The 25,129-nt window shown below is 51.2% G+C and overlaps 4 protein-coding genes across 10 annotated transcripts in view; 2 read left to right on the top strand and 2 right to left on the bottom strand.

Moving 5' to 3' along the window:
• Window positions 1–1,884: 1,884 nt before the first annotated feature.
• On the top strand, window positions 1,885–11,225 carry GFAP (glial fibrillary acidic protein). Of its 2 annotated transcripts, XM_061392118.1 has the most exons (10): window positions 1,885–2,382; window positions 3,310–3,370; window positions 3,568–3,663; window positions 4,454–4,615; window positions 5,952–6,077; window positions 6,238–6,458; window positions 7,181–7,224; window positions 7,577–7,696; window positions 8,937–9,022; window positions 9,630–11,225. In XM_061392118.1, exons 1-10 carry the CDS (start codon window positions 1,934–1,936, stop codon window positions 9,669–9,671), a joined length of 1,407 nt encoding a protein of 468 aa, XP_061248102.1. In that variant the 5' UTR covers window positions 1,885–1,933; the 3' UTR covers window positions 9,672–11,225. The 2 variants fall into 2 exon arrangements, with proteins under 2 accessions (XP_061248102.1, XP_061248103.1); XM_061392119.1 differs by lacking the exon at window positions 7,577–7,696 and having other exon boundaries at window positions 1,907–2,382.
• On the bottom strand, window positions 11,079–13,225 carry FAM187A (family with sequence similarity 187 member A). Its single transcript, XM_061392120.1, has one exon. It carries the CDS (start codon window positions 13,223–13,225, stop codon window positions 11,960–11,962), a length of 1,266 nt encoding a protein of 421 aa, XP_061248104.1. The 3' UTR covers window positions 11,079–11,959.
• Window positions 13,226–13,787: 562 nt separating this feature from the next.
• On the bottom strand, window positions 13,788–18,685 carry CCDC103 (coiled-coil domain containing 103). 5 transcript variants are annotated; one of them, XM_061392121.1, is made up of 4 exons: window positions 18,309–18,685; window positions 16,401–16,552; window positions 15,594–15,726; window positions 13,788–14,930 (listed from the first exon to the last, which is right to left on the bottom strand). In XM_061392121.1, exons 2-4 carry the CDS (start codon window positions 16,541–16,543, stop codon window positions 14,499–14,501), a joined length of 708 nt encoding a protein of 235 aa, XP_061248105.1. In that variant the 5' UTR covers window positions 16,544–16,552; window positions 18,309–18,685; the 3' UTR covers window positions 13,788–14,498. The 5 variants fall into 5 exon arrangements, with proteins under 5 accessions (XP_061248105.1, XP_061248106.1, XP_061248107.1 ...); XM_061392122.1 differs by having other exon boundaries at window positions 18,507–18,685; XM_061392123.1 differs by having other exon boundaries at window positions 18,513–18,685.
• A 176-nt stretch (window positions 18,686–18,861) lies between these two features.
• Window positions 18,862–25,129, top strand: part of EFTUD2 (elongation factor Tu GTP binding domain containing 2) — a 36,592-nt gene continuing 30,324 nt past the window's right edge. The window contains exons 1-2 of one of the 2 annotated variants that reach the window (XM_061392115.1): window positions 18,862–18,962; window positions 21,985–22,093. In XM_061392115.1, coding sequence (XP_061248099.1) covers window positions 21,989–22,093 — 105 coding nt within the window. In that variant the 5' untranslated portion in view covers window positions 18,862–18,962; window positions 21,985–21,988. Of the gene's footprint in view, window positions 18,963–19,301; window positions 19,422–21,984; window positions 22,094–25,129 lie in introns of those variants that run through there. The other variant, XM_061392117.1, reaches the window with a different exon arrangement.

The following is a 25,129-nucleotide window of genomic DNA, read 5'->3' as shown; positions in this document are numbered from 1 at the left end:
CAGTGGTTAAGACTGCGCTTCCAAGGCAGGGAATACTGGTTCGATCCCTGGTTGGGGAAGTGAGATGGCAGATGCTTCGAGGCACTGCTAAGTTGCTTCAGTCGTGTCCGACTCTGTGCGACCCCATAGATGGCAGCCCACCAGGCTCCACCGTCCCTGGGATTCTCCAGGCAAGAACACTGGAGTGGGTTGCCATTTCCTTCCCACTCCAGCTGCGAGGCACAGCAACCCCCCCCCCCTACAAAAAAAATTAGGAGTGGTGCTCATCTCCTCTCTCTGCCTGAGATTAACAGGGAAATCTTGTCAACCAGCCCATAAAACATGCCCAAATGAAGAGCACCTCCCCTGGTATGGAGGAAGGGGTATTGCTAGGACAGGGGCTCAGGGGCTGAGCTGGCTCTGAGAGCAGGGGAGGGAACTAGCAGTCAGCCCTTGTCTGCAGTGCTGGAGCCCTGGCATTGCTGGGCCACCCCCCAGGGCCTCTCCTGGTGCCCACTAAATGACTCACCTTGGCACAGACACAGTGGTCAGGGTGGGCACAGAGCCTGCTCCCCGCAGCACCCCAGCTCCCCTCAGATGCTTTCCGAGAAGCTCTTTGAGCAAGGGGCTTGGGCTGAGTCCCGCCCAACGGGCTGGCAACTTGGGATGAAAACAGCACAGCCCCCTGCAGGGGCTGCCCTCGCTGAGCGACGCCCTCACCAGTGGTGGAGAACAAGGCTCCATTCAGCAAGTGCCCGGGAAAAGGGATCGGAGGCCCAGGCATGGGCAGTGGGCAGCAAGAGGGGGTGGTGCAGGAGAGGAAGGCTGCCTGCTTCCCAGAAGTCCAGGGGCACAGATAGGCTGAGGGCCTGGGTGGACCACCAGGCAACCAGATCGAGGAGGTGGATGGATCTGAAATCTCAAGGGGCCACAGGGCACTGGGCCCGGGCTCCCAGTTCAGAAGCACTGGCTCCTCAGTACCCAAACCCACTCATCCCCAGAAGCCTTTCCCAGCCTTTCAACCTGATGTGTGGGAACTTGAAGGAGATAAATCCACTCTCACTGTGAGAGTGAGGTGAGAGGGGGCCAGGGAAATGGGATGTTACAGGGACAAAGATGGGAGTTGGGACAGCCAGCTCATTTATAAGTGCTTTGTGGAGCTGTCAAGGCCTGGGCTCTGGGATGGGGTGCAGGGAGGCTGAGGTGAGCCCACTGAGGCTGAGCCCAGAGCTTCAGGGTGGCCCCAGGGGTGGGGGGAGGGCCTGCAGCACCTGCCCCCTCTGGCCCTATCAGGAGCCCCACATTCCTTCCATCATCCCCCCACTGCTAGATAGAGGCCTCGATTGACCCTCTAGACAAAGGGTTGGTTCTAATTCCAGCCCACAGCCCCAAAACTCCGGGGGATGGGGAGACAGCAGGAATGCGGACGCCTGCACTCAGAGGGGAGGATGGCAGGAATCTGCTGGGACTGAGGTGGTCAGGAAATCTAACACAGGCTGTTTCCTGAGAGTAGGGAACAGGTTTATTCTTCGTCAAGTTCCCAACAAATACCAGACACTGGAAGGAGAACACTGAGGGAGGGCCTGGGTCATGGGATCTAAGAGTGAGAAGACAGGTCTGGGGTCATCTGGTCCAGCCCTTCCCTGACCCACGGTTCCAGAGAAAGGGTCTGCTTGCTCAGTGGTCAGGGTTTCAGACAGCATCGGCCCCAGGAACTGCCCACTAGCAGCTCTGTCTGGAGCCAGACCGAGGCTGGCATGCTCTGGTGCCCCTGCCTCGGGGCACAGTGGCCTCCGTGGGATGAGAGGCGTTCTCCCCGTGGCTTGGCTGTGGCCCAGCACCACCCCCTCAGGCTATGCCAGGGGGCGTTGCCAGGGGCAGCCTGGGCCGTGCCAGACCAGTCCCCTCCTCCTTAAAGCCTGCACATCTCTGGAGCGGGCAGAGTGAGGCCAGGATGGAGAGGAGACGGGTCACCTCAGCCACTCGCCGCTCCTATGTCTCCTCCTCAGAGATGGTGGTGGGGGGCCGCCGCCTGGGTCCCGGCACCCGCCTGTCCCTGGCTCGAATGCCGCCTCCACTCCCAGCCCGGGTGGACTTCTCCCTGGCCGGGGCACTCAACTCCGGCTTCAAGGAGACCCGGGCCAGTGAGAGGGCAGAGATGATGGAGCTCAATGACCGCTTCGCCAGCTACATTGAGAAGGTGCGCTTCCTGGAGCAGCAGAACAAGGCGCTGGCTGCCGAGCTCAACCAGCTGCGGGCCAAGGAGCCCACCAAGCTGGCCGACGTCTACCAGGCGGAGCTGCGCGAGCTGCGCCTGCGGCTCGATCAACTCACTGCCAACAGCGCCCGGCTCGAGGTGGAGAGGGACAACCTGGCACAGGACCTGGGCACCTTGAGGCAGAAGTGAGGAGAGGAGCCACAGAGGGGCCTCCTGAACCGGGAGGACTGAGTCCCGGGAGGGGGCGCCTGCAGGTCTCAGGCGGAGCTCTGCCTTCCTGTTCCCGTTTCCCGCCTTTAGGAGGGAGGGCGATCCTTGTTCTCAGATGATGGAGGGCCTGGGACGAGGCTCAGAGTCTGGTTTCCGGGGATCTGATTCCCAAAAACCTGCCAGGGAGCCGCTGTACCGTCAACACCTTCCCGCTGAGGAAAGCGGACAGTCAGGGATCCTAGTGGGCAGTCTCTCTGAGTTTTATTCACTGCGGGGCCTTGCGACTGTGCACAGAGAATACACTTATTTTTAGCTCTGTCTAGAGGAGGAATTGGAAGGGAAGATGGGGGTGCACCAGGAGGACTGGGCTGGGATACAGGCAATAGTGGAGACAGCAGGTAAGCCTGGCTTCAGAACACAGGTGACTCTGCCTGTCCCCAGCTTATGACCCTAGTCAAGGTGCTTCAACTTGCACAGCTGTAAGGTGGAGATCTTAATAAACCCATTTCTGAAGGTCACAGGAAATGCCAGGGGTATGGTCCTTGCCGAGCTGGCAGAGTATGCGTGTGTGACTTCAAGTGTGAGAAGACGTGTGTGTGTGTGTGTGTGTGTGTGTGTGTGTGTGTATGGAAGGAATGAGTATAGGTTGGTGGAAGCGCCTGTGTGAGCAGGAGCAGGTGCAGCAACCCTGATAAGGCACCTTGGTAATGACTTAAAGCACAGGCTCTTGTCTGCTCATCCTTCTGGCCAAGGCTCTGTCTAGAATACTTCTGCCCCTCACTCCTCCTTCTGCTCCTCTGGTCCTGAGGGTGGGAGAGTATCTCTCTGGCAGGGAGATCAGGGGAGGGGTCCCCACAGTCGTCAGAAGAGCCCAGACCCAGGAGTGTGTCTCTCTACCTCAGGCTCCAGGATGAAACCAACCAGAGGCTGGAGGCTGAGAACAACCTGGCTGCCTATCGACAGGTCAGGGTGGTGAGGAGGGATCGGGGAGGGGGAAAATGTTGATGGCAGCCCACCCAACACAGTCCCTAAGCCCAGCCCTCCAGAGCAACGTGCTCTCCCTGCCCCCCACCAGCCACAAAAGGAGAGATCAGATTAGACTAGGGAGCAGACAGGACGAGTCTGGGGTCAGAGTGGCCCTTTGCCCCACCCTGCTCCAGGAAGCAGATGAAGCCACCCTGGCCCGTCTGGATCTGGAGAGGAAGATTGAGTCTCTGGAGGAGGAAATCCGGTTCTTGAGGAAGATCCATGAGGAGGTAAGATCGGGAAGAAGGGGAAAAAAGGCCAACACAGAGACTGGAACTGAGGGAAAGAGATGGGGAGACAGAGACAGATATTCAGAGAGAGAAAGGGACACACTGACAGAGAAAGAAAATGAGAGACAGAGAAAGAGATGCAGAGAGAGACTGAGGGAGGCAGAGCTAGAGACAGATAAGAGAGCACCCCCAGCCCCCGGTAAGATGCACCTCGACACACACTCCACTTAAAGTGGGCCCTGTTGCCTCATTCTTCTTCACTACAGCCCTGTGAGATAGGGGTGTTTCCAGTGTTATCTCCTTTTCACAGAGGAGAACCCTGAAGCCCAGAGAGGTTAAAGAATGTGCTAAGGTCACACAGTTGGTCTCTATGACTCCACTCCCTCTGCCATCTCTTTCCATTGAAATGACAGCCATACCTTAAAAAAAAAAAAAAAGACCCCACTGAGCTCTGACTTCAGATAATAGATTCAGAATCCATGGGCTCAGGGAACCCAGGAACCCATAGGCACATCCACACCACAGGACTCAGACATTCTTTCACGAGAACACAGACACGCTTCCAGTGCTCCTGACTTCCAGGCCTGGGAGGAGGACACCCTGGGGCCCCCAAACTAACCCCCTTCTTCCCTTATCCTGGACAACACCATTTCCTCCAACTAGGAGCATCCCATCTCCCCTAGCCAATGTTCGTGTCCAAGGGGCAGAAAGAAGAGGGCATGATGCTAGGGGGAAGCCCCAGTTGCAGCTGGTCCCTGAGGCCTGGCAACTCTTCTCTCACCCTGGCCAGGAGGTGCGGGAGCTCCAGGAGCAGCTGGCCCAGCAGCAGGTCCACGTGGAGATGGATGTAGCCAAGCCTGACCTCACAGCGGCCCTGAGAGAGATCCGCACACAGTATGAGGCAGTGGCATCCAGCAACATGCATGAGGCGGAGGAGTGGTACCGGTCCAAGGTAGCCCTGACTTTGGGCCAGCCTGCCTTCTCCAGGCAGCCCTCCTGGCTCCATACAAAAGAATCAGGGAAGGAGGGTGGAGGAAGCTGGGAGAGGATCCTCTTTGAGTGACTGACCTTCACCAAAGAAGTGAGGCGACTTGCCCAGGGTCATACAGGCAGTATTACTTCCAATAAGTACTTATTAGTATCTGTTGCTATTGACTACTAGCCAACACTCTTGTGTTTAGGCCCTATGCTTTGCAAGGATTATCTTACCATGAAGTAGGTACTGTTCTTTGATAGATGACAGAACTAAAGTCCAGAGAGATTAACCAATTTGACCAAACTCACACAGCTCCTAAGCAATAGAGCTGGATTTCTAACCCTAGCTGTCTCACTTAAGAGCCTGTATTCTTTTTTTTTAACTGTTTATCTGGGGGGCTTTTTTGGTCATGCCTCGAAGCATGTGGGATGTTAGTTCCTTGACCAGGGATCAAACCCATGCCTCCCGCATTCGAAGGGTGGGGCTTTAACCACTGGACTGCCAAGGAAGTCCCAAGCCCACATTCTTGATGCTTCTGCCATCTGCATCCTGCGTTATTGAGCATCTGCTGCATGCCAAGCTCTGCCCAGCATACAGAGACACATCTGACCAGGGAGATGTGATGTCACTCAGTCTGATGTCTATGAAGAACACAGCAGGGCAGGGTTTACACGCAATGTGGGAGCAGGACGGATTTCATGGGAGGCAGTGGAGCCAGGCGGGACTGGCAGCCTATGAACATAAAGAGAAGAGAGAAAGGGCATTCAGGAAGGGCATGCAGGACACAGCCTGAGTAGAGGCCATAAAGCACAGAAGAGTGGGGGCCCGGAGATCCTGGCCCAGGGCATGGAGCTGAGGAGTGTAAGTGGCAGAAGTCAGTGATGGTTCTGAGCAGGTTAAGGCGTGATGGAGCCATGAGGGATTCAGTGCAGGCTGGGGGAGAGAGGGTTATTAGGACCTGGTCTCTGCTCACCAGAGCTCCCTGTGTGTGACCGAGGAGGACAGGATTCAGTCCCGAGGATGGAGCTACTGGAGAGTCTGGGCTCTGTGACACCCTCTGCTCATTCATGCGTTCCCTCATCAGGCACTGAGCTAGATGCTAGAGAAGTGGCAGTGTCTGTGTCCATGGGCCACGGGTGACTGTGAATAATCCCACCCAGTGCCAATGGCGTGGGGTGGGCTGGAAAACAACCCTACCGTCCGGCCCATCTCCCTGATCCTCCAGACTGCGTACCAATCCCCGGGGCCCACTAAGCTCCCGCGATATGCGGCCCCAGACCGCCCTCCAGCATAAAGCCCTCTCCTCATCTAGTTTGCGGACCTCAACGACGCCGCCGCCCGCAACGCGGAGCTGCTCCGCCAGGCCAAGCATGAGGCCAACGACTACCGGCGGCAGCTGCAGGCCTTGACCTGCGACCTGGAGTCCTTGCGCGGCACGGTGAGCACAGGCGGGGCCGCAGGCGGAGGAGGGGTACGGGGTGAGCGAGCCGGGGACCTGGGACCTACAGCCCTAGCAGATGCTGAAGGACCGTCTGGGGCGGAGCTCTGAAAAGTTACTTGGGGCGGGGTCTCGGGGAACGGTCCGGCTCCACCCACAGAACGAGTCCCTGGAGCGGCAGATGCGCGAGCAAGAGGAGCGCCACGCGCGGGAGGCGGCGAGTTACCAGGAGGCGCTGGCCCGGCTGGAGGAAGAGGGGCAGAGCCTCAAGGACGAGATGGCGCGCCACCTGCAGGAATACCAGGATCTGCTCAACGTCAAACTGGCCCTGGACATCGAGATCGCCACCTACAGGAAGCTGCTAGAGGGCGAGGAGAACCGGTGAGCCCAGACAGGCCGCCTGCCCTACTGCCCCGCCCCAGAGTCGCCTTGCTCCCTTCATGCGTGCATGTGTGCTCGGACATGTCCACCTCTTTGCGACTCCCATAGATGTTAGCCCGTCAGGTTCCTATGTCTATGGGATTTCCCAGGCAAGAATACTGGAGTGAGTTGCCATTTCCTTCTCCAGCGGGTCTTCCCGACCCAGGGATAGAACCCACGTCTCTTATGTCTCCTGCTTTGGCAGGTGTGTTCTTTACCACTGCGCCACCTGGGAAGCCCCATCAGGGACTGTCTTATTCAGCCTCGTGACCAGCCCCCTCCTATCCCAGCGCCCAGCACAGTGCTCACCTAAAACACAGTTGGTATTCATAAATGCCTGATGAATGAATGGATGGATTCAATTCAGCCCATGTTGATCAGATCCTAGGGTAAGGACTTGGGTTATCTTCCAAACTAAAAGGCTCACTCCCCACCCTCCCAACAAAGACTGGACTTCTTTTCTGCTGACCAATCTCCTCTGCCTCCTGGGAACTCTCTTCATTGCTCTCCCCTCCCTGCAGTCATCCTCAGAGCACTGGCTGCTGGAGAAGCTAAGAGATGGGGGTTTGCCTTTCCTGGCAAGGAAAAGGGCCTCGAAGCTATCATGACGACCCTGGACCAGAATCTGGCCTGGGAATGTCCTCTGGCAGGCTGGTCACCCCTCTCCTTCTGCTGTCTTTCAGCATCACCATTCCTGTGCAGACCTTCTCCAACCTGCAGATCCGAGGTCAGTAGAACAGGGTTTTGTGGGCAGAGTGTTGGATTCCCGCCCCCTCCCCTAGGCCTGTGGGTTGCTCTTCTGGTCTGAGGCCGAGGACCAGGGCAGAGGGGCCCAATGCTCTCTGTGGGGACCTTCATTATTCACGGCACAACTTCCAGTCAGAACACACCATCCCAGAGCATTCCAGGTGGGGCTTGCAGCCACTCCTGTCCTGCTCTGCCCTTTGTCCCTCCTCCCATGCCCACTCCCCATTCCACTGCAGACCTGAGTGAGGGTCTTAACCTCTCTCCTGTCTGCAGACCCCTGTCCAGCTGAGTGTTTGATGTTTGTGTGTTTTTTTAACTGCTTGTCACTACAGGGGGCAAAAGCAGCAAAGAAGGGGAAAGTCACAAGGTCACAAGACACCTCAAAAGCCTCACAATACAAGTTATACCAATTCAGGCTCACCAGGTTGTAGATGGAGCCCCGCCGGCTCTCGGTTAGCTGCCTGCCTTTTAGACATGGTGCTTTTCTCAGCTTGATAGGGAGCAAGCTCACCAAGCCCACTCTCCCCATCTTCTTGAGCTCTCTCCTCCCAGGTTTCCCTAAAGGGCCAACCCTATGTCATTTCCCCAGCAATCTCAGCACCCAGTCCAGGACCTGGCACAGGGTAAATGTACATTAAAGTAGTAGAGTTGGCCGGTGTTCAAGGTGCTAAGTCCTCAGGCACTCAGCTGAGATGCTCTGGGCCTCTGAGCAAACACCAGCTTCTGCCTCACCTCTTCCCATCACCGGGAGGGCCCCTAAAGTCTCACGGTGCCTGGCGGCCAGGCTCTTGGCCTGATTCCTCTTTCCCTGAGCCTCGGTTGTTCAGCTCAGGGCTGATTCAGCCCAGAGGATTATTTCCCTCTAGATTGCTGCTCTTGGAGTGAATAAAGTTTTATATCCCCTGCTCTTAATAGTAAACATTAGTGAGTGTGACATATTATATTTTTCTCTCTGCAGGGGGGAATAAATTACTTCTTACTTGTATGTGGCCCTCAATTCTCAGCTGAGGGAAAATATAATTCTTCTGGACTAGAAATTTAGGAACACTAGCTATGCATGTCCTAGGGCTTAGTTCAGTATCAGACGAGTTAACCAGCAGGCCAGGTAGAGGCAATACTGCCACATGCCAGACAAAAAAGGGTCCTAGAGAAGTGGCAGAGAGAAGCAGGAAAAGGGAAGAGGGATGGGAGAGGGACCCATGCGTATAGAACACGAATCCGTGCCCATTGTTTTAAACACATTATTTCAGTTAACTGACTCACTACTTCCACCTAGAGAAGTAGGCAGCAGCATCCCCATTTTGTAGATGAGGACACTGAGTTTGGAAGAGGTAAATTAACTTACCCAGAGTCATGTGGCTGAGCTGGGACTCAAGCTCTGGCCTGCCTGACTTCAATAACCACATGCTCTTTCCTTGGCATGATGCTGGGTTGCCAGGGAGCCAGGGGCCAGGTGAGGGACTGCAGAGGGGCTGAAATGCAGCCAGGCCAAGACAGCAAGCAGGGCAGTGAGGGCTTGCTTGGCACCATGGGGACTCAGGAGGTTGCCAGCCCCTCTGGGAGAGCCTAGGACTTCTCTGGTTGGATTGGCTTTTGTACTCATGATTAGGGGTCTCAGGGAGAAACCAAGGGTGGGAGAGGATGTCTAGGGCTCTGAGAACCTATGGAGGCCTCCTCTCCTCATGTCTGCAGAAACCAGCCTGGACACCAAGTCCGTGTCAGAAGGCCACCTCAAGAGGAACATTGTGGTGAAGACCGTGGAGATGCGGGATGGAGAGGTGAGGAGGGCAGGCCCAAGATTCTGGTCCCAGAAGGCTCCGGGAGAAAGCCTAGACTGGCATATAGAAGGTTCTCCATACCTCCCAAGAGTTCCTCTGGGAGGCTCTGGAGGAGGGGAAGAAGCCCGGATATAATTCCATTCCCCAGTCCCTACACTAAGGGCAGCCTAGATGCTTAGGCCACGGGACAGGGTCCTGATTCGCTTTCTTTCTCCCTTTCTCACCCTCAGACTCAGATGCCCCCACAGGCCTGGGGGAGAGAGAAAGAAAATTAGTAACTTTCACTCCCAACTTTCAACTTTCAGCTTGGTGAAAGGGACCTGGCAGAAGAATGGGAAGAGGAGATTGGGCATATCCCCTCCCCACCGTACCAGCAACAAAACTAGCTAAGCTTACAACGGCAGCTCAGCATGTGCCAGGCGGATGTTTGCTAGATGTTTGACAGGATTAGCTCGTTTCCCCCTCTGACTGCCGCGTGGCGGCGTTCCGGTTACTATCATAGAAAAGTTGGAAGGCTGGGAACTTGTCCCAGGTCACATTGCCTAACTGTGGTGGACCTGGAGTCTGTGTGAGCTCCTAACTGTGGCACCTTCTGTGTCCCCTTCAGGTCATTAAGGAGTCCAAGCAGGAGCACAAGGATGTGATGTGAGCAGGACTCATCTGGCGGTCACTGCCCCACCGTGTGAGGCATCTGCAGCAGGAGTCAGGGTAGCTGTCCCTTCTCTGCTAGTTAATTTCCCCAGAATTGAGTTCCCACCCAATCCAGTTGCTCCTCTTCCTGCTCCATCTCTATGCCAGCTTGCCACCCTAGGCTCCAGCAGCATTAAGCCTGTCAGACAGCACCCACCCCACACCCAGCAACACTAACAGGGCACTCACCCCAAAGGGTGGCCTGAAGGGGCACGGCCAGCAGCTTGGGCTAGAATTGGGAGGGAGGAGAGAAAGCGGGGAGGGCAGAGAGACCTCATAAATCACCCTGCCCTCCGTATCCCGAACCTCTGTTGTCATGGCAACTGTTGCCAGAGCTGGAGGTGTCTGGGGCCTCCAGAATGGGGCCTTCGAGTTTCCTTGAGCTGCTAGAGGAAAACTGAGAGTCTGAGACAAGCAGAGGAAGTCCCCAAGGCAAGGTGGCCTTGGCCAGAGGCTTATTCTTCTAGACTGACTCTGACCAGTCTGAGGGTAGGTGGGGCTATCCTGCCAACTGGGAGAGTCAGCGGACAGAATTCCTGGCCTGCTCAGATCGCAGAGGGGCCTCCTGAGCGATGCGTCGAGTGTCTCAGGCCCACTGAGCTGCCACATGGGCATGCCGTGGGCCCGTGTGAGCTTGATTCTCTGTGCTTGGGGGAAGTATAGTGTAAGTGCAGAGGAAAGGGGTGCTGGGAGGGAGTAGAAGGGGGCCTTGTCCATTGCTGTGGGTACAGAGAGGTCAAGCCCAGGAGGACTCCAATACAGGCTGGAGTGAGCAGGTAGAGATGGTGGGGGCAGCGCTTGGGATGATGCTAGACATCAGAGTTGGGGTCGTGGGTGAGCAGTTACACTTGGCCTTTGGGTCGTGGGAATCAAGAAAGTGACTTATCCTCTTGAAGATGCTGACACAGGAAAGGAAGAGGCTGCTGTTCATGGGAGTGGGGCCTGCTTTGTCCCAGCCCTCAAGGCCCTTTCCTTGCTTTGTAAACCTTGTCCATCCAGGCCTGTGAGCCCCTGCAACTGCCACCTGACCCAGGAAACACTGCTAGGCGAAGCCTCTGTTGCCACCCAACCTCCTCTCCCCACAGTGATCACTGCTCTTCCCTAAACCAAGGCCCCTGTAGTCCCCTCTTAGTCAAATACAAAACATACCCACCTCCCCATGTTTTAGGTAGCACTTTATTTTATGATTTGGAACCTGAGGCCCATGCAGAGTGAAGACACTGGTTTGTGTTCCCGCAGCCTGGAGGCAGGAAAGCTTGGGGCAGACACTTTCACCCTGAGTACCTGTTCTGCTGTTCACAGGGAGACTAGTGGGCATGAGATGATCAGTGCCCACAAGTGGGGCTCTGAAGCCCACTCCAGGGTCCCCATCTCCGTCCAAGTCAGAGGGACTTAACTGCATACCCTTCCCCCATTCCCTCCTGCCACCCACTGCTGCTAACCTTTGGGGCATTGCTGCGGGCTTTAGTCACTGACATAAATGCAACAAATAAAGACAACTGCTGTGGCCTTCCCCAGAGTGGACTCTGATCTGTTCAGCGGAGGCTGAGGCTGGAGCAGAGGACAGGAAGCAGCCTCAGGCAAGACACAACTTGCTTCTTATCACTGATCATCTTGGGGCTCCCAGCATCCCCAGAAATGGCCACATGACAAATCCCACCTCCAACCCTGCTCTGCTCTCCAGCCCTGGTGCCCCATGCACCCACTGCCTTTGCTTCTGGCTCCTCTTCTCACCTCCAGCCCCAGGCTGGGTGCCATCTCTCAGGAAAGCCCTGAATTCACTCTCCACTTTCCTCACCCATTTCTCCTGTCCTGGTCTCTACCTTTATTCCCAAACTCACCATTTCTACCTGCTGGTCCTGGGATGAGGCTGGGAAAGAAGACAAAGAGGATATACTAGGTACCCCAACTCTTTTCTTCCTCTCTCTGCTACCTTCAGTTCAAACAGCACCCACTTGGCAATCCACGAAGGCAAGAAAATAAAGCACATCAAACACAGTCAACACCAGATAGCAGATAAATATTAGGTTACCTTCTTCCTTCTCTAAGCATGAAGTCAGAAGACACGTGCACTCTGACTACTTCCATCCTGGACTCAGTTCCCCATCTCCCACCTGCTCAGGCTTCCCTGCTTCCCAGATGAGGTTCCAGACTTGCTCACGAAAATGGGGGGCAGGTTCGCATGCCCCGCCCCCAACCAGAGGCATCTGGTACCATTTAACAAACCCATTTGAGCACAGCTGGTCTTCAGAGCTGGGGGCGAGAGAGCCTGGGGGAGAAGTTGGGACAAAAACGGAATAAGTAACAGCAGCAACGACAAAGGTGAATGCTGATAAAGATGACCGTGATGAGCATGTAGCCTATCAGAATGAGCCCCAGGGCGGCCCGAGTCTCGGGGTCGGAGAAGGAGACCGGGTAGCGACCTGGAGATGTCACGCCCAGTCGGAACCCAGCAATGCGCTCGCCCTGCCGCCAGCAATAGTAGATGCCCCGGTCTTCCAGCTGGGTGAAGCGGATGTGAAGATGGTTGCCGTGGTCGATGAACACCCTCATGGACCCATTGACGCCCTTCAGGTACTGCGTGCGGTAGAGGTACTGGTGGTCCTTGTCCCAGGCCACTGCGTGCTCTGGCCGGGCCCCGGGGCAGGAGATGATGAGTCCATGGCCCAGCCTCTGCTGGTGGAACTGAATGGGCACCTGAGGCAACCAGGGCCGGCTGCCCACTTTGGACACATAGTTGAAGATGGCCATCACGCCCTCCTGGACCTTCTTCTTCTTCTCGCAGGGCATCAGGCAGCTCCGAACCAGCAGCTCGGGGTTGTGGTCGCTGGCCTTGGCCCGGAGCTGCCTGGGCACAGCTCTCGAACCGCAAGACACCACGTTGGGCAGTATCTTGCGGTAGCGGGGAGAGAGGTCCGGGCTCTGCAGGTAGCACAGACCGATACGCCACTGCTCCCCGCGCACCCCGCAGCGGTCGCAGGGGGTCCACTCCCAGAAGGTGGTGAAGACGCGGAGGCTCCCGTGGTACTCGTCTTCCAAGGGTTCCTGGCCCTGGTCCTTGAAGGTAGCCACCATCCCCTCACTGCTCTGGATGTCCACGTCATAGGCGTAAAAGTAGTCCCCCTTGCGGGTGCCGCAAAAATACAAGCCGGAGTCCTCCGGCTGCGCCCGGAAGACTAAGAGGCTGAACATGCGGATGCTGAAGCGGACCAGCATGTCGCTGCCCACGCGCACCTGGGCGGCCTCCGTCAGCACCCGCCCATCAAAGTCCGTCAGCACTTTGGTGTGGCTGCTGCCCAGGTGCTTCTGATAGTACCAGACGACAGCGGACACCTCCTCCGGCTTGCAGGGGCAGGGGAGCTCGAAGCTCATGTCGGTCAGGTAGGCCGCGTTGTCAAACATCAGGAAAGCCGGGCAGGGGGTCCTCTGAAAGATGTTCTCTTTCTCCACTATTTCAAAGGCCTGGAGGCTCCCCCACGCCCACAGGAGCACAGTGGTGTGGGCCAGGTTCATGCCTGTGCAAGGGAAGGGTCAGAGGGGGTGGGGCAAACCCGAGGCACTAAAGGCCTATGGGGCTTCTAGCAATCACTGCTGGGAGGAGGCATCTATATGAGGAAAGGATTAAGCAGCCAGGAAAAGAAGCAACAGTCTGCAGAGGAAGCTGCCATAGGCAAGGCAGTTGATTCCTAGTTAACATACAAGATGCCCTTCTCATGTTCCAGATGTGATCTTGAGGAGAATACCATTCTAGAATCTGGCTCCCTCTCCCCTTTCTAGAACTCTAGCATTCTAGAACACTGGGTCAGGGGAAGCCAGGAGAAGAAACAAGGGCCCAGGTACAAGTTCGGGAAAATCTCTGCCCTTCTGCTTCAGGCTCTGCCCTGCCTGCCTGCCTGGTGGAAAGGTCTTCCCTTTGGTTAATCTGAGAGTTGAAGGAAACCCTCCCACCTGCACATCGGGCCATCTGAAGATACCTGGAGGCTGGCCAGGCCTGAGCTGAAGGCTTGGGGCTTTCTCAGGCCCAACCTGCATGGGAACTCAGCCCCTGGAGAAAAATATTCCACTTCAAATGAGGTAGCATTTGATCATTTATTGACTAAATGTCCATTCATTGGTTTCTGGTGATGAATACTCTTGTTTAAGGGCTATGGAGGATGAACTGGGAGATTGGGATTGACCATATGTAGACTACTATGTATAAAATAGATAACTAATGAGAATCTACTGTATACCACAGGTAACTCTACTCAATGCTCTGTGGTCACCTAAATGGGAAGGAAATCTAATACATACATATATATATATATATATGTGATTCACTTTGCTATACAGAAGAAACTAACAACATTGTAAGGCAACTATACTCCAATAAAAATCAATTAAAAAAAAAAGAACTATGGAGATCAGTATTTGTTAACCACGGAGGATTAACAATTTTGGTTTTTCCTTGTTTTGAGTGGAGGCTGCAATGGGTGGTACCAGTGTTTGGTTGGGTGCTCACCCATATCTCAGGGCCATGGGCTAGCAGACTGGCAGGCTCTAAGGGTGGAAAGCAAAAGTCTTTCAGCTTGGCCCTTGACCATCCTGTAGATCTACAAAGTTCAGAATATGAAGCCCCCAAGGGGCTGGGGGAAAAGTGAAAATTCAGTTCCTGCTTTGGTTGTGAAAATTCTAAATCCAAAAGGGAATCCAGTGTGGGTTTCTGATTAGAGTCCCGCAGAGCCCCCAAGACCATCAAAAAATGCCTCTGATGACCAGTGGGGGCCTCTGAAGGTAAATGGTCCCATCAGTCCACGTGGTATAGCATCAGCAGCTCTTGCAGCAGACCCTCCTCCTCCTGAAGCCCACCCGGCTGCTCCCCCAGACCCTGCCCCTCTGAGCTGGGGGTGCCCATGGCCTGCAACTTCTGAAACAAGGTTCTGCAGCTCTCTCTCTCTGCACGGCTCATCAGGCTCAGGTTCAGGGTGAAGCGCCCAGTGCTGGCCAGGCTGTGCAGGATCCCCAGCACCGCCCAGCAATCAGCAGGCCTCACGTGATCAGCCAGCGCCACCAGCATCTCCCCTAGAAGTCCAAACCCCACGTCCATCTGGAAGAGGCGGCCCAGCTTCGGGCCCCCGAGCTGCAGCAGGGCCTCATAGCGCTCTGGCCCGCTGCACAAGTGTCGCCGCCAGTCACGGTAGAACTCGGCTGAGGTCTCAGGCTGGAAGAGCGTTTTCTCCTGGGTCACAAAGGAAGGGAAAGAGAGTGCAGAGCTCTTCCAACTGCTCTGTGACAGCAAGGGGAACCCATGGGTTTTCAGTTCTGGTATTGGTCTCTGAGCACTGGCAAGGCCGCAGTCCCTGTGGGCCTCATTTTCAGATGAAGGAACAGGGGATGGGATGGGGAGGGAGGATCCCAAGAGGAAAAAATGCAGGCCATGATGTGAGATTCTCAGCTGTACCAGGACTTTCCTATTGATGAGTGTGGACATAGCCCTGTTCTACAAGTGTAAGTCAGACTTCACTCTGAGCAGGGTGGGGGTGGGAGGTATTTGGAAACTTCAGGAGGAGAAAAAAGAACTCAAGTGTTCAGGGTTTGACAGGCTGTATCTCCTTCCTAACCCTACGAGAGGATCAGATTCTCTACCATATAACCCAAGGCAGGGCACCCCAAATGTGATCTGGGAATGCAAGCCAAGGGCTGATGGACAGGGGCCTGCCAAGTACACCTTTCTGACTTGATCTGGCAGGTGTGGGCTTCATCACCCACCGGTTGCTTTTCTTTCTGGAACTGGAGGCAGAAGGTTGTTTCCGTTGGCTTTACATGAGACACAAGGAAAACCTATGTGTTGTAAGATAGGATGGGAGGCTGAGGGCAGAGATTCCTGCTGGGCCTCACCTACCAGGGAGAGTTCATTGGTTTCATCCTGGGAGGGCCTTCCCTGACTAGTGTGACAGTTCCAGGGCACAGGCCTCTTTCCTCCCATCTTGTCCTTCTGTTCCAGCGGCTTCAGATGTGATGCAAGGACGATACCCCTATGGGCAAAGGCCAGAGATTAGGGGATGGACTTTATGCTGCCTGTAAGTATGAGGTGGCTGGACTCTGCATGAAACAGGCAGGATCTGTTGGCAAGCCCATATGAGAAAAATAACAGCAAAAGTAACTGATAACTTTTGAGCACTTCCCATGTGTTAGGTATCGTGCTCAGAATCTTATGTGCAATGTTTAATCATGACAATAGTTACACTCTCTTACACATGAGGAATAGTGGCTCAGATAGGGAAAATAATTTGCATAAGATCACACAGGTAGCCAGAGAAGGCAATGGCACCCCACTCCAGTACTCCTGCCTGGAAAATCCCATGGACAGAGGAGCCTGGTAGGCTGCAGTCCATGGGGTCGCTGAGGGTCGGACGCGACTGAGCGACTTCACTTTCACTTTTCACTTTCATGCGTTGGAGAAGGAAATGGCAACCCACTCCAGTGTTCTTGCCTGGAGAGTCTCAGGGACGGGGGAGCCTGGTGGGCTGCCATCTAATGGGGTCACACAGAGTCGGACATGACTGAAGTGACTTAGCAGCAGCAGCAGCACACAGGTAGCAGAAGGTAGGGCTAAGACTGAGCCCAGAATGGTCTGAGGCCAGGTGCATGCTTTTATCCACTATAGTAAACCAGAACAGGAGCCTGAGAAAAATGGCATTAAGCTGACCTGAATTCCTCATAGGAAGCTACCTTCTGTTCCACTGCCCGTAACTTGGCAGCATTCTCCCGTTTGTACTTCTCATCAGCAATGAGTGCAGCCTGCAGCTCTTTCTCCAAAGCCTTGAAGTTGATGACGTCATTCCTTTTCATGGCCCCTGCCTAGGAAGGCAAAGGAAATGAATGTCAAACAGAAGACGAATATCAGGGATGGGGGGGTAGTGGGCGTTTGCATCTGGATTCTTTGCCAGCCAACAAAACGACCCCAAAGCACTCTGGACATCTAGTCACTTATCTTGGGGGGTGTTAAAAAAATCTAGTTCTCTGTTTTACAGAGGGGAGCTGAGTCACACAGTGAGGTCTTACTTAAGATTTGTTGTCGCCGAAAACAGTCTTGACTTTCAATTTAGTGCCTTATCTTAATTTTGTTCTCTGCCTCTGAAAATATTTTTTAATTGGAATTTAATTGACATTAAATGTTATATTAGTTTCAGGTGTACAACACAGTAATTCAACATTTATATACATTACCAGATGATCACCACAATGTTTAGTTACCATCTGTCATAATTTAAGAGTTATTACAATATTATTGACTTATTCCCTATTTTGTATGTTACATTCTCATAACAATATATCTTATGGCTGGAAGTTTGTGCCTCTTAATCTATTTCATCCATTCCTCCCCGCTACCTTCCCCTGTAGCAACCACCAGTGTGTTCTCAGTATCTGTGAATCTTTCTGTTTTCCTTGTTTTGTTTTTTAGATTTCACATATAAGTGAAATCATGCAGTATTTAACTTTCTCTGTCTTCAAATACCCTGTAATACCCTATAACACCTTAGCATAACACCCTCTAGGTCCATCCATATTGTTTTAAATAGCAATTTTTCATTCTTTTTTATTCTGTCTCTAAAAATATTTTAGTATTGGTGCTTTGGCTGAGGAAGCATTTTGATTTCAGAATTTAGTTCCTTCACATTTCCACAAGGACTCACTATATACAAGTTGCGATAGAGGCCCTCACAAAATCAGAACTACTGTAAGCTATTCTTGAGCCCAGGGATAAAAATTCACCCATTGCTAAGTTAAGCATTAGTCGTTCTGTCCTGTCACAGCTGCGACCTCATGGATTGTAGCCCACCAGGCAGCTCTTGGATGGTATCATCGACTCGATGGACATGGGTTTGGGTGGACTCCAGGAGTTGGTGTTGGACAGGGAAGCCTGATGTGCTGCGGTTCGTGGGGTCACAAAGAGTCGGACACGACTGAGCGACTGCACTTAACTGAACTGAAGTTGGCTCTGTCCATGGAATTCTCCAGGCAAGAATACTGGAGTGGGTTGCCATTCCCTTCTCCAGTGTTATGTTCCCGATCCAGGGATCCAACCCGCGTCTCCCACACTGCAGGCAGATTCTTTACGATCTGAGCCACCAGGGAAGCACCCATCCTTAAATGTCTTTTAAGGAGGAAAGATACTTTCCACCCGAAACCAGATGCAATGATTGAGCAGGAAATCAAGCAGACGCGACAGAGGAAGGGGCTTAATGATTCCGGTTTTCAAATCCCTCTGTCCAGCCCAAGGCTGAAGCATAAATCTCTAGGTACTTGGGCAACCTCTTTAGTTCTGTCTATGTACTTCTGCAACTTCCGCATATCTGAGGCTGATTAATTCGTTCTATAGAGAGATCACCTATACGAGTTTTAATCTTGGATCCGCATTTACTGCTGTGAGACCCTTCTAAACCTTACTACTGCTGCTCCGAGCTATTAGCTAAAGATCACGTGGCGAAGTCATCCCCACCAAACTCCTCAGTCCCTGGGATCTCCCAGGCAAGAATACTGGAGTGGGTTGCCATTTCCTCCTCCAGGGCATTTTCCTGACCCAGGTCTCCAGCACTGCAGGCAGATTCTTTACCGTCTGAGCCACCAGGGAAGCCCCAACACGGAAGCAGGAGGTCTAAAACCAACCCTCCACCCTAACATGGGTAAGCGAAAGACCAAGAAGTAGGGTGGGCTGGCCAGGAACTGAACTCAGGTGTCCTGACTCCTGCCTAGTTCTGAGCCTTTCCCAGTCACTGAAAATCTAGAACACTTAATCCTCCTGCCCTCTGACCTTCACCCCAGCAGCCGGGGCCTCGGTTTCCTTTCTTTCTTTCTTTGGGGATACCCAGATACTGCCGGACGAAGTCAGCTCAGCGTAGACCACGCCCAGCAGCTGTGGTTGCCTAGCAACTGCTACAACAGCCTCCCACGTGATCGCCCCGAAGGCCCCCCCCGGTCAGGGTGGCCCCGAGGCGCCTGATCAGATTCACGCCTCCTCAGGCCTCGGTTTCTTTGGAGCAGGCCACACCGTGGTTTGGGGACCCTCAGTTCCTCTTCTCAGGTTCTTGTGTCCGCAGCCGGGATTCCTCCGAGCTGGTCCACAGGCAGAGGGCTGCCCTCCCGGGAAGAAACGCGACCGCGGCGCCTGTGGGGTCCTTCCGAACGGCGGGCGCCGGCGGTGAGGCGGCGTGGGGCGGAAGCACGGTCTCCAGCGGCCGACTGGGAGTTTTTGGCTGAGCAACGGGAGGTGAGTGCCGCTCGTCAGCGTCAGGGGAGGCTCGCTCTGGTGGAATGGGAAATTAAATGTCAGATCTGGAAGAGATGCTATATGTTATATGCCACGTTCACTTTACAGATGGGTAAATTGAGGCGTGGAGTAGGATAGAGAATGAAAGCCCGCCCCCGCCCCCCCCCCCCCCCCCACCGATTCCTGGGTTCCCTGCGTGTCGTCCGTCTGTAAAACCCTTTCCCTGGGCAGGGGTCGTTCTTGCAGTGTCTATTCCCCTATCTTACTCTTTCTTCCAACTGTGCCGCCTTCATTTCTCTATCAAGCTCCCTCCGTCGTTACTCTGTGTTGCTTTGAGAGCCTGCATTGTAGCGGGAAGCTGCAGTGAAGTTTGGTACCGAAATTCACTAGTTTTGTGCAACTGTGGGCAGGTCAGCTGTCTTCTCTGTGCCTTGTTGGAGCCATACATTTCGTCATTCAGTAAGTGGTTCTGTTTTGTGCCAGGCACCCTTTTAAGTGAAAACAAACAAAAACAGTCCTTGCTTAAACTGTAGTTGGAGAGGTGACGGTAAATACATAGATACTTGTATATCTATGTATATACTTGTATATCTTGTATATACAAGAATAGATACTTGTCAGCTAATGATAAATGTTAATAAAAATAATAAAACATTGAAAATAGGGGTTGGAGAGTGTGTGTGTGAGGGGAGGAGTTTTTTAGAGTGACAAGGGAAGGTTTCTCAGAGAAGGTGCTGTGTTAGTAGAGACCTGAGTGAGATGAAGGAACAAGGTATACAGGCCCGAGGGAAGAGCATTTTGGAAGAGTAGAGTAAGTGCAATGGCCCTGAAGCAGAAATGATTTGGATTATTTCATGAACAGTCTTGTATAGAAATTTCTGCAGTCATTTCATAGGTGTCTTGGGAGAATGAAATGTGCACAGAGATGATAGCTCTTTGGAAATAAAAAGAATATGCATATGAAAGTTTCTGTTATAATTTACATTTTCTTATTAGTAGTGGAGCTATTATTTCTCTATTTTATCCACAGTCAGCACTCAACAAGGGGCACTGAAGGAGGTGGAGGGATTACCCTCATGGAATAAATACCAGTATCTCAAAATTGAACGTTCTGGTCAGTTAACATTTATCCGGTGCCTACGTATGTGAAGTGGTGTCTTGGGCATTGGCACATGGGCACAAGGAGCACAAGGTTCCTGTATTCAAGAATAGCCAAAAAAGTTTTTTAACTAAGAAATACAAATAAAACAGACAAAAGAATGGCTAAAAAATAATGCCAGCTAACATTGACTGATCCTGGAATCGTGATGAATTCTTTATACGGCCTATTTTGTTTAATTCTCATAATGCTTTATATGATGAAAATTAATCACTTTATTTTCCAGTTGAAGAAACAGGCTTGGAGAGGTGAATAGCTTACTTAAAGTGACATAGTTATCATAGTTATTAAGTGACAAATTTTGGATTCAAATCTAGGTCTACCAGTTCCAGAGCCCTGACCAGTAATCCATGCTCTGGTCTGTTGTCTATTACTTGTAAGCTGTAGAGTTGTTGTTGAGGGTAATTAGTGCAGTTAACTACCGTTGATGACAGAAGTAAATGCTGATAAAGACACAAAAGGCTGTAGCATCATAGGTGAGTGAGAAATTGAGGCTCTAGGAAGACTTAAAGGAAGTGGTCTTTGAACAGTTTTTTGAATAGAATTTCAATACTTGAAGTGGAGACAGCCCACAAGATATTTATTAACTGCAGAGAAAAAACAAGTATCTTTATACAGTGGAAAGGCCTGGTAGACACCACCGTAATCAAGTGGTTAAGTTAACATCACCACTGATGGAAGAGATTAAAATCACATGCCACTTGTTAGGAGTTGCACTAAAAAGAGCACAGCCTCACTACAGTGATAGTCTTACCAAAAAAAAAAAAAAAGCATAATGACTCTAATCATGAGGAAATATCAGACAAACTTAAATTCAGGAACATTCTACAAACTCACTAGCCTATAATCTTCAAAAGTGTCAAGTCATAGAAATCAAGGAAAGACCAAGGATTGTTCCAGATTGAAAGAGACTAAAGACATGGTAGCCAGGTGCAAACATGGAGTCCTTTGCTGTGCAGGACATGAGTGGAACAATTTCTGAAACTTGTATGGGGGCCTGTGGATTAGGTGTAGTAATGTGTCAGTATTTTCTGATTTTGATGGTTGTATTGTGGTTATATAGAAGAATGTCCTTGTTTGTAGGAATCACACACACTAAGAGCAGGGGTTGGCAAACTTTGTCTATTAAGGGCCAGATAGTAAATATTTTAGGCTCTGAGGGCCATATAGTCTCAGAGACAGCTCTTCAGCTGTTACAGGGTGAAAGCAGCCACAGAGAGTATAAAAAACGGGCATGGCTGTGTTCTAGTAAAGCTGTTTTCATAGACACTGAAATTTGAATTTCATAGAACTAATTGTCATGTATCATGAAATACTGTTCTTTTGACTTTTTTTTCCAAATGTTTAAAAATATTAAAAAAATCATACCTTCCAGGCCGTTATGGGAACAGCCAGATTTGGCCACAGGCTATAGTTTACCAACTCCTGCACTAAAGTCTGAAGAGGTGATGAGACATTGTGTCAGCAACTTATTCTCAAATAACTTAGGAAAAAGTGATGTGCACTGTTTCTGCAACTTCCTGTATTTAATTACTTTAAAATTAAAATTCTTTTAGTATTAAAAAAAAACCAACAAGTGGGCTGGGACTTCCCTGGCAGTCCAGTGGTTAGGACTCCACGCTTCTACGGCAGGGGGCGTGGGTTCAAGCGCTGGTGGAGGGAGGGGAAGAAGTGGGCAAAGTGTATGTGAACAGACACAGGATTAGGACAGAGAGGAGGGAGAAGTACAGGGCTTTAGAGGAGCAGGTGGTGGGTTGATGTAACTGGAGAGGAGAGTGTGTGAAGGGATATGGTCAACCATAGGCCAGGGTGGAGGCCTCGGTTTCCTCACCAGCATCTAACTTTTCTCTTGTTGAATTTTAGCACCATGGATACTGACTTGTATGATGAGTTTGGGAATTACATCGGACCAGAGCTTGATTCTGATGAAGATGATGATGAATTGGGCAGAGAGACCAAAGATCTTGATGAGGTAAAACAAATATATTACTTTTTCTCATCTCTGTTTTTAAAAAAAGCAATGAAATAGTGAATCTTCTGTGCTCCTATAGTAACCTGTATTTATCTCTAACATTGCCCTTTTTATAATTATTATGATTTAATTTGGTTCTTATACTGCCCCTAAGAAAGCTTGAAGTTCCAAAGGAGCATATAAGGTAATTTCATTGGTAGGGTGGTTTTATATTCTGAGTTCTGGTTCTTCAGGTAGTAGCTCTTCTTCCATTTGCTTGAAGTGCCTTTTGGCTATCATGAATAGTTCTAACTTAGAAAAGGTAGTCAGCTCTTTCAAGGGCTGCTGTCCTGGGAGCTCCCTCATAAACTCAGGTTTTAAAGATGTATAGGGCCTTCCCTGGTGGTTCAGTAGTTAAGAATCACCTACCAATGCAGGGGACATGTGTTTGATCAGTGATCCAGGAAGATTCCACATGCTGTGGAGCAACTAAATCCGTGCGCCACAACTACTGAGCCAAAGCTCAAGGGCCCTTGAGCTGCAACTAGTGAAGCCTGCCTGAAATGAGAAGTCTGTGCACCACAACGAAGGTAGCCTCCACTCGCCGCGACTAGAGAAAGCCCGCGAGCAGCAACGAAGAAAAAAAATACACAAAAGCAGTGGAAAGGGAAGACACAGATTCCTGTGCCTCCTCTTCAGGAGAGTTACAGAGGATGAGGTTCAGAAGGGTTTGAGGCTTGCAGAAGACGCCGAAGGCGGCTTTTATGTTGTAGCCCTGTTCAGAACAAAGTGAGTAAGAAGCACACCGATGAGCCCACTGCGCCTCGGTGGAGGCTTGCTATTAATGGGCCAGCAGAAGAGCAGGAGAAAAGTCTTGACTGCCATTTGTCTTCTTCATCAGAGAAACTGTCCTTCAAACCAGAAAAAATAGAATAAACACTGGAAAAAGAAAATTGAAACCATGTAGGTGAAAAGGGAGTAGCTCACACCTTTAGATGAGTTCAAGTCTCCAGGCCCCAGATGAATTGTGTCCTGGGTGGGATGGTGGGTGAGACGTTGCACAGGTAGGCTAGTAAGCTTAAGAAAATGAGGCATGGCCATGGTGCTAAAAAGTGAATCGGGAAACTCCTACTTTTCAAAGAGGAAGAAAAGGTACTGCCTTCAGAAACTATGGACTAGTGAGTGCTATGCATCCATGGTAAAAATTATGGAAGGAATTTTAGAATAGATGACTGTTGAACACTTAGGAAGCCAGGATGAGTTTTTAAAATAATAAGTTTTTCTTGATCCCATTACTAGATATAAGTCATAGGTATGTTGTGGATATTATGTGTATCCTGGTTTGGGCAAGGCATTTTTTTTTTTTTAATAAACCAGTTTTCTTTTTTAAAATATTTTAAAGAGATTATTTTTCATTGTACAAGTAACTCACGAATCCAGTTCAAACCAAATAGGAAGGCTTCCTTGGTCTTCATTTCATTTCACTCCCTTTCCCCACTGTAATTCATGATGTCCTTTTGGAAAGACAATGTGCTGAGTTATAATGCAATTTGGAGAGGTTCCAGCCAGTTGAACAGTGGGACCCAGAGAGTGTTAGTTACTGGATCATCACCAGAGCTCTTGTGACATAACCCCGGCATCCATGCTTGGTCCTGTCCTTTTTAATCTTTTTATCAATGACTTAGGTGAAGATAGAGAAGAGAGGTGTATAAGATTTGCACATGACATAAGCCAGTATACTGGATGCATGCTCAGTTGCTAAGTCATGTCCAACTCTGTATGACCCTATGGACTACAGCCCGCCAGGCTCCTCTGTCCATGGGATTCTCCAGGTAAGAATACTGGAGTGGGTTGCCCTCTAGGGGATCTTCCCAACACAGGGACCAAACCCATATCTCTTACGTCTCCTGCGTTGGCAGGCGGATTCTTTACCACTGAGCCACTTGGTATATATATATATATATATATATATATATATATCCTGGTGTGTATATGTGTGTGTGTGTGTGTATATTCTGTTATATATTCCAGACAATATACTGGATAACAGAATCTAAGGTCAAAGATTCTTGAACTTGAATCTTTGAATACTGAGCTAAATGAAGTCCACGAAGTCATTCAGTATTTGTCAAGTACTTACTGTTTGCAGGAAATCCTGATGCAGAAGGGAGCCAAGGCACTATCCATGCCCTCCCGGCACAGGCTTCTTGCCAGGAGAGATGAACTACAAGCAAGGTTTATAATAGGATACAGGGAAGGACAAGCACTGTTTAAGTCCTAGTAGCTTGTGTCTGTAGGGACATCTCTGGTGATCCAGTGGCCAAGACTCTGTACATCCAGTTCAGGGGACCCTGGTTCAATTCCTGGTCAGGAAACTACATCCCATATGTCACAACTAAGAGTTCACATGCCCCAGCTAAAGATTCTACATGTGATTGTTCAGTTGCTGGGTGGTGTCCTTCTCTTTGAGACTCTTTGCTGTGGACTGCAGCATGCCAGACTTCCCTGTCCTTCACCATCTCCTGGAGCTTGCTCAGACTCATGTCCATTGAGTTGGTGATGCCATCCAACCATCTCCTTTGTCAGCCCCTTCTTCTCCTCCTGCCTTCAATCTCTCCCAGCATCAAAATCTTTTCCAGTGAGGTGTCTCTTCCCATCAGGTGGCCAAAATATTAGAGCTTCAGCATCAGTTTGTCCCGTGAATATTCAGGGTTGATTTCCTTTAGGATTGACTGGTTTGATCTCCTTGATGTCCAAGATGCCTCATGCTGCAAAGAAAATCAAAGATCCCTCCTGCATACTGCAACTAAGACCTGGCACAGCAAATAAAAATAATTAAAAAAAAAAAACTCACGTTTTTAGTAATAATATATAAGGAAGGGTCATTCCTGGCTAGATTGACCACAAAAAATACCTGAGGAAGTCACATTGAAAGTGGACCTGAAGAATGAGTAGGCATCTGTGGGGAGAGAGAGAGTAGAGTGATTAGTGATTGCCCAGGCTGGGGGCAGGAACTAGGTGGGTAATGACTAAAGGGTACAAGGGTTTTAGGTGGGG

This window comes from Bos javanicus, chromosome 19 (assembly GCF_032452875.1).
Source record: "Bos javanicus breed banteng chromosome 19, ARS-OSU_banteng_1.0, whole genome shotgun sequence".
NCBI lineage: Eukaryota > Metazoa > Chordata > Mammalia > Artiodactyla > Bovidae > Bos > Bos javanicus.
This window is presented reverse-complemented; position numbering and strand designations above follow the sequence as displayed.